Source organism: Molothrus ater, chromosome 3, assembly GCF_012460135.2.
Source record: "Molothrus ater isolate BHLD 08-10-18 breed brown headed cowbird chromosome 3, BPBGC_Mater_1.1, whole genome shotgun sequence".
NCBI classification, from domain to species: Eukaryota; Metazoa; Chordata; class Aves; order Passeriformes; family Icteridae; genus Molothrus; species Molothrus ater.
In genome coordinates this window covers 58445585-58454496 of record NC_050480.2, presented here as the reverse complement: position 1 = coordinate 58454496, position 8912 = coordinate 58445585, and the positions used below count along the sequence as shown (strand labels likewise).

General features: G+C 38.1%; 1 protein-coding gene across 1 annotated transcript in view; it reads right to left on the bottom strand.

Annotated features, from left to right (window-relative positions):
- Positions 1-3634: 3634 nt before the first annotated feature.
- The window catches only part of MOXD1 (monooxygenase DBH like 1), a 49539-nt gene continuing 44261 nt past the window's right edge, over positions 3635-8912 (bottom strand). Inside the window, exons 11-12 of the mRNA XM_036404563.2 lie at positions 6812-6980; positions 3635-4125 (exon numbers count right to left, since the gene is read on the bottom strand). Coding sequence (XP_036260456.1) covers positions 3961-4125; positions 6812-6980 — 334 coding nt within the window. The 3' untranslated portion in view covers positions 3635-3960. The remainder of the gene's footprint in view (positions 4126-6811; positions 6981-8912) is intronic.

Sequence of the window (8912 nt, the reverse complement as noted above, 5' to 3'; positions counted from 1 at the left end):
CTCTCTCTCTCTCTCTCCCCCTCACCCTTATAGGAGACACAGATGTACCAAAAATCAGAAATAAGAGGCAAAGGGCAGAAGGAATGAAAATTCTTAAACATTCCAGTAGTAATGATTGGTCTAAAAATAGTCACTTTCTGCTTGATGGGAGGAAAGAGGAGAATGAGGCCAGTGTTTCTGCTGGATTTTGTTTATTAAATTTGTGCCCCTATGGCATCTGGGATAATATGGCCAAACAGGCCTCTTTTAAACAAGCCAGACCTCCCCAGTGAAAGGAATTAAGCCCAATACAGTTGCACTCCCACAGCTGGGATTCAGCCTCTCACCCTTGCTCTGGTCCACACTTGCACCCAGCCTAGATGTCACGCTATGCAGCCAAGAATGGGCTGACATGGGGCTGTATAGATGCCTGTATAGGGCCTCCAGCAGGGGAAATGAGATCAGAAAATGACATTCTCCTCTACAGGGACAAATGGTATAGCTACGTAAACACCAGTGTTCCTATTTCAGATGTCCTGCATCCTGTTTTCACTACACACAGGCAAAATCCCAAATGGTTGTCAATTTAGATGAGAGGGATATTTGAGGAGAGCCACATGTTTAAATGGAAGATCTGTAATGGATAAATAATAGACCCAAAAGGGATTAAATACTATAAATAGTACATCTATAGATAGTCTGCAGGTGATAGGTGACTGGATCATTTTGTGAGGAATATTATTAAAACAGAATGGGATTTTCAGCAACTATTGGAGAATGCAATCCACCAAATATTTAATACCACTAAAATATTTACATATCTGGCTTCTCAATAGAAACTTTTAACTATTTTTTTCACACAAAGTAAAGCATGAATGACATAATTGTTAAAATAATGTATTGTGTGTAGTCATTTTTGTGCTCATCATCTACAAGTCATAGATTTTCCAATGTATACACATCTTCACCACCATGGTTTGCTTGATAATAGTACTTACTGTATATGCTTTTAACTATAACTATTATAAATGCTTTGGGTAGAAACACAAAGAACATATGCTTTACTAGAGCTCAATAATGAGAGAAAACCACAGAGATCTGTGTCTGAGAGCTTTTTCTTGTGCAGTGTGACTAGGTGTGTGCTTGCTACATGTTTTTCTTCAGTGACATAGAGTTGGCTCGTAGCATTTCTCACTTTTATCCTTGTTTGAATTCTCAACAATTTCAGACTGGTTTTTATTTGTTTTCTGGTTTTAAGTTTCTGTAATAATGTGTTCACATCTGTCTTGGATTCTTTTATTTGGAAATATCCCAGAACTCTATCACCAATTTCTCTTTTTATTTACCTGTGAAGCAAAATTTTCCTTTCCATTCCCCCAGAAATCATAAAACACTTGTGGGTTAAACAAAAATGAGTGTTTAGTGTATATGACAGGTCTGCCTGATATGCTGGCAGCTATCTCTCACAGACATCCTTTCTGAGCTGGCTTTGCTTTACATCATCTTGTGCCATACTGGATAGCAAAAACAAACACCCATCTGTTCACGTGTTCCTAGGATGGGTGCCCACAGAAAGGAAATCCCTGTAGATAAGAAACTGCATCAAATCAGAGAACAGACAGAATGGAAATTAACCCTAGATCTGATTTATATGTTTTGCAAATCAAGTCAACCCAGGATGGATGCCAGTAGTAGCAAATGAGACACAACACTGCATGTGAAAGGGTTCCCCTATCCAACACAAAAGCTCTTTTCTCATTTCATTGCCTGTTATTTTTCCCCTTGCTCCCTGAAGAAAAGCTGTTAAAACATGCCTAGATTAGGGATGGGTTTGAGCATAAGAAAGGCCAAGGTCCCTGCTGACTCCTGTTAGAATAGGATGCATCCTAGACTTCATGATATCTTAGTAGATGGAGGATGCCCCTCACTTTTTTTACATTCAGAAAAGATCTGTAAAAATAATCAGTCAGAAGACTTTTCTGCCTATAATTCACCATGACTACTCTTTTCAACCAGTTATATTTGGGACTACAAAACAGAAGAACATAGTTCTTCTGGCAGGAAGAAGACACCTACATAGTTACATTTCTTTATTGAAACTTCAGGAGCTTAATCCCAAAAAAACCCACATGCTATTTGGCATACACTACTTCCTTAGCTCATCCAGAACCAAAGGGAAGAATGACAGAATATATCACAGTCCAGGTATATTTAGAGCAAAAACCTGCCCAACAATGATAAAGAATTTTCCCATGTAGGAGTTTTTCCAAGCCAAGTACAGATACAGCATCAGGAGGATAAAGCTGGCCTTGTGAACTTTTATCTTCATGGCCCATCTTAAACTCCCTTTATGCATAAGTTCTCTAATGAGATTGCTATAGCTCCTAGAAAATTAATCTACCCTTGATTAAATCTTTCATCTCTACTTGAGACATGGAGCTGCTTCAGTGCCTCTCTCCTGTCAGCTATCACATGCATTGTAATTTTGGCTACATGCAGAGGTGCCCTACCAGCTCTGTGATGCTTTCCTTTTTACTTTTCAAATTCAGAGAAGACAGCTGCCAGATCCTCTCCTCATCTTCCTTCTTATGTGATATTTCTTTGCATAAAACAGCCTGCCCTGCTTAAGAAGAGGAGCTGCACGGAGAGCTGATATCAGTTGTTAACAGTTAATGAACAAAAATGGGCAGAAAAGCATTTTATCTCAGCTCAGGTACTTGATCTGCTCTGGACTCACCACACTGCACAGAAGTGCTCAATGTCATAAAATGTACATAGCAAAGCCTGTGTGTAACTAAGCCTAAAGAGGTTAGTTGTAGAGCAGGTGTTGCAGCGATCAGGGAAGCACTCTCAGCATCCAGACTAACTTATTTTTACAGCCACACTCCAAAAATGTTTATGCAAAACTGAAAAAATTATAGCTTACTGTAACTGCAGTGGGGCTACAAAAGTGAATGTTGTTTTTTTTCAATGTTCAGTCCTTTTCTACTGTGTGGCATAATTTCACTGGGGAGCAATAAATTTTGTCTCTTTCAGGAATCTTCCCTACCCAACACCATCTGAGTTGAAAAGTTGCCAATTTCAGAATATAAATAAAACTTTGTACATATGAGACAGAAAAACAACCTCTTAATCAGCAGTTTGGCCTATTGCAATGCTCAGCATGTGCTAACAATAGCTGCTGGCAGGCTCAGTTCCCTGTGCATGGCAGAGCCTAAATGTGAGATAAATCTTTATTGCTCCTGCTGTCCAGATCAAATCTAGAAAAGGAATGCCTACTTCTCGCCAAAGATTTATTCACTGTGCAAATATCTTAGGACACAAGCAACGCCCTGAACTACCTGGGATCGGGAAAAAGAAATGCCAACAAAGCCAAAAGATTTGTACAGGATTCACAATGAGGAGATTTGGGGTTCTGCCTGTGTTTTTCATCCCTTTAGCACCCTTAGTTCTCATATCTCAGGAGCTAAGATGGTTTTGTAGTGTGCTGCTCCCAGAAATGTCCAGACTGAATGAATCCTTCCCATAGCTTTATGGCACATGTCAGCCAGACATGCCCAAATTTATGTTTGCAAGTCCTGTCCATATAGCAGTGATTTCATTACCTGCAGATAACAACAATCAAGCCAAAATAATACAACACAGACCAGGCTGATTGTGGTTAACTAAGTTGCTTTTAGTTTATTAATTTTACCCATATACATAGATGACTTTGAAAGCACCACATGAAAGAGGCAGGACAAAGTATAAGAAAATGGTACAGGAAAATATTTCAATATGCAATGTGTCAGTGTACCTACTGTATTTCATACATATTTTACATTGAAAACGAAAAACCCCACAGTTTCCAAAGGATGCACACATTTTGTTTTGATCCAGCAAATGTAGTTCATTAATAAGTAAAAAAATAAATCTACAATAGCAACAGTGCAAACACATCAGAACTTGCATGGCATACAGAACACAGATGAATAAAAATTATTATACAAAGGGCTCAGTGTTTCCTATGGTACTGGCTGTGATGTATACAATACACAACAGGGTAAGGAATAAACTGCAACTTAAACAGGAAGATGAACTGCATATTACTGGCTCTGTCTTGTATGGTCGCTCTATATCAGGAGGTAAAGCTGTCATGCCTTGGATCTGAAATTAAAATAGCAAAAAATTATCAGAGTTTTGTCACATAAGATTAGAAAACTCTTTTTGCTCTCAAGATAATTGGCAGCTTGCCTGATAGTCTATTGATAGTTTTGTACTTGGGCTGTGATTGTCACTGTGGAAACATCAAGCTCAGTAAAAATATTAATATACTGCATGCCAAATGATCAGCCAGTGTGCATATCCAACATTCTCAGCTCGAGAGCAGCAGTACACACTGGCATCCTCTACAGTCAAGCAAGGATAGACTTTGGTTGGTTTATTTGAGTAACCTTATTTTGCTTTGTGGGGTTGTTTGGCAGGTTTGGTTGTTGTTTTCATCTTTCTGTCAAATACAAACGAAAGCTGGCAGTGTCACTCTGCTGTGGGGATATAGGATGATATTTGAATGTGTTCATTTCTGAGTGCAAGGCTCATACTTGCACGTACAAAACAGCTAAAACTGTGTACACAGGTTTTGTTCCACAGAACCACAGAATGGTTGTGGTTGGAAAGGATCTCTGGAGGTCATTGGGTTCCATGTCCCTGCTCAAGCAAGGTCACATACAGCAGTGTCATATTGCTATGTACTGAGCATTTTTCACTCTTCCCATAGAACTCAGTGCAATTTTATGGGATTTGATGTAACTATGTGTTTGCTATCGTTTTGACATGAAATTGGAGACATTTGTGTACACAGCTCAGCTTGCTTTTCCTAAATTTACTCCCTACATGTTAAAGAAAATAAGCTTTGCAGAAAGTAAGCTCCTGGGCACATTTTTGAAAGGTTGAATGCCCACCTGTACAGCATATGCTTGCTTTGGGGACTTCATCTATGTTGCTATTATTCTGTACCCTAGAAAGAAACCCCAACTGAATATTGACTTAATCTTAGAAAACACAACACAAAAGTAAAACTGAAATACAGACCAACTCTATAGAAAAAAGAAGGTATTTTCAACTCAGTTCCTCTGCTTCAATTTTTTTCAGTCTTGTAACAACTGAGGGATTGTTTGGCCATTCAGGTTAAATCTGTCCCTGATTTTGATGAGGATGGTCATTTAAGTGTAATATCACTAATAAGGGAAGGGAAAGGAAAGAGTCCTAATCTTAGCTTTGAAGAATATGCCCATGTCATTTTGAAAAAGGAAACTATGATTAAGGAAGAGCTAAGAACTCCCAGTTCCAGTGAGCTCATTCTTTGAGTTGTAAGTATTGTTCCTTCATCCTGTAAGATAAAGAGCAACAGCATTTTCCAGAAAGTATACCATTAAAAAAACCTCAGCCTATCCCCTCTTGATAAAATTTCTGTGCTTTTCATCATCTTGACTTGTCCTCTGACAAATAATCAGTGAAAGGGTGGCTATGCAATTGCTACTAGTCATCAGCTGTAAAGGTCAAGAAGTTTAACCAAAACTGGTGAAAAGTCACAGTATTGTCTACAACTGTTTTTTTTCTGTCTACAACTACTTTCCACAGGAGGTCTACAATGGGACAGAACCTCTTTCATTACTTATAGCACACAGTATTCCTTTGTCATCCAATGGGCAGAACAGTCTGACCTATGCTGGAAAAACACAAGAACGCTGCTGTAGGAGGGGCAATTTCTTCAACACCTGAAAGGACTGTGTGACACACTATGAGGAAGCATGGGCTATCTTCTAGGGTGAGGAGGATGAGGCAGAAATCCTTTCATAGGAATTACTTCATCAGTAGTATCTCACAGCAGCTCTGCTACACTAGACTGAAATCACAATAGGAAATAAGCTGGTACAGTGAGACTGCCTCTAATTCTGAACAGAAAATCTCAAAAAAGTAAAAGCCTCGAATTTGGAGTCTGTAAAGGAGTTCAAAGAGGAATACATATTTTAAAGCATTTTTTTTTAGGGATGATATGACATGCACTAGCCATTCTTTTTAAACAAACATCAACATTGAAGATGACAACTTTTCTCAGCAGTGTTCTGGTAAAATACCAATAGATATTTAGAATAAATAATAATTTATTGGGGAATTATATTTTCTCTTACAGGTTTTTTCATCAAGACAATAGGGAAAGTAAAACCATGGAAGATAAAATCTTAATAAGTTGCACAAAGGGAACAGACTATCCAATTTTATTTTTCTGGCCCAATACTATAGACAATTCTAGGATCATTAAAAAAGCATGACTTATTGCAAGAATATTCATACAGCTTTAGGTTGTCTAGATGCCCAAGTTAAGAAGGCAGATTCTTGAGGCTTCATTAAGCAGTCAGTAAGCTTCCCCTAGAAGGTGTCTCAGAGAGGAAACCTGATTTAGGGATTTCAAATCATCTGTTGCAAGACCCTAACATAAGTCCCTGACCATGGAGGTAGCCAAGGTAGGACAGTTTCCTGTCATGGTCACTTCACCTGATGTACATGGCTGCTCTCTGACCAGTCCCAGCCCCACTGAAAGACTCCATCTTCCTATTACTGATCCCAGGTGCTGATTAAAGCTCCAACTTCTCTATTCTTTTTAAATGCTTCTAGAACTCAAGTTAGATGAAAGCACTGGTAAAACATTCTCATCATTTGTTATTGTATGTAAATGAAATATAGCTGTGTAAACATCCTAAAGACATATAATCATATAGTTATTCACATGCATTGAAACACAGTAAATCAAAGTAGTTTCATGTCATCGTTGCCTCCTTTTCAGCACACTTACCGACCATTCAGCATTATCTGTTTTAGAACATCTCACGTTCACAGGTAGTTTAAGCACAAGTTGATTATAGGAGAGACCCTCTGATCTGGACCATTTGAATTTGTTCATTGCATCCATAAAAGACAGGTTTTTATATTGCTTAGGACTCTTGATAATGAAAGGCCAAGTCCTAAAGAAAAACAAACAATTAATTTTAAAAAATAGATAAAAAACTATCAGGCTGAAATGAACGAGGAAAACTTCTGGGGAACTTTAGAAAAATAAATGCACTACAGCTATGTATATTATGCCTAGCTCACAAAGTTCTCTTTTCAACTAAGTTCTCTTCTACTGAAAACTGATGCAGTTTCATTGATTTTGACAGACTCATGGAAGGCTATCAGCAGGTTAGTACTTGCTACCAGACGCTTTTGGAAATGAAGGACTTCAAGAGGTACATTGCTCTTTTCTGATCCACAAACTCAATGCACAAGCAATACAAAGCAGATCTGCTGTAACTTCTGAAGAAAACAAAAACAAAAACAAAGGAAAGCCACACGCTCTCCGAGGTTTGGCAGGCCAGGTTGCCAAGGAACCTTTGCCATTAGAAAGCTGCTTGCAGACGGTTCTGCCAAGCTCAGGTCAGAACTGAGGAGTTGCTCTGCACTGGTGGGCAGCAGATAATAACCAGGGTTGTGGACTCTCCCTTTGGCATATTCCTACAAGCTGGCTGCAAGGGCACTTTTGGCCAGAGGTGGTTCAGAGACCTGCTGCACTGCTCTGAAAGATCTGTCTGGCCAAGTGTGGAAATCTTTCCCATGAACAAATGGGGACAATCTCATTTCTCACCAGCCACATGGAAAGGGAAGGAATGAGATTTCATTTAGTAAAGAAAACTAAAAAAAGTAACATAGGAAAATTAAAAAAAAAACAAAAATCCATAACCCACAACCTTTTCAATTGTTTCTGCTTTCTCCTTGTTTGACTTTACTGGATGAACGGAAAAAACATGGTGGAGGAATCAAACTTTTACAAACACAAAATCAATACAGCTAGAGGAAGAACAGAAGTATCTAAACCTTTATCAAGTACCTAATTAATACTGTGATTGGAGCACGAGTTATCTTTTCAGAATACTTTAAACAGATCTGTGTTATCTTGTAGTAGGCTGTCTCCCACTTGCTTTGGGGAAATTGTCTATGCCAGAGTTCTGCTCCACTCAACATCTAGGCATAGAGACTGATTTTAACCAAGTATTATGGTACTCAAGCCCAATTTTATCTCTTCTCCTCATGATTTAAACTGTTGTCTGTGCCACCAAACAGAGGAAAAATGTTTTTAAGTGAGCCACAACGCCTTGATCCTACTCCCAGTTTGCATTTGTAAGTCAAGAGAGACTTTGAAAAAGTCAGTGAAGCAATTCTAGTGTTAGACTGACACAAGAGAGATGAGGATCAGGTCACATATCCTTAGGCTGACAGAGTTTAATGAAACAAGAATTGTGGATTAGGTCATAAATACTAGAGGCATTAATAATCTCCTCTTCTAATTACTATTCCATTTGTGGCAGACAGTCTGCATACTTACTCTATTCAGAACATCTTTATTTCCCCAGGCCAAATGTGCATTTTTTCCTTAAGTACAGTTATCATGAATGAACACTCAAGAGAGCATACATTTGTTAGAATATTTTCTTTCTAAGCTCAGAAAGACTCTTTTAGATAGGACTAATTTAGAAACTCTGTTCTCCCTGCATTAAAAGAGGTTGTAAATGGAAATAGTGTGGAAAATTATGTAGACATTGATTGCACTGTGACTTCCTTCAAACTCTTCTTGAATATAAATTTCAGAACGAAGACCACTAAGCCTGTATGTCAAATTATTTTGCAATAATAGCTTTATAGGGTTTGTTAAGATAAACTGTATAAGCAAAGACAACTTTTAAAATTTGTGATGACACACTATTAGTCTATCCATTTGATTTTAAAATCTTACTATTACAGTAGTTTAGTGCAACTAAAAATACAAATGCAATTCACCTTTCACCACAAAATGTTCATTCAACTTTTTATTGTTTGATTATTTTTCTGCATTTCATTCATTTGGGAACATTCCACTTTTG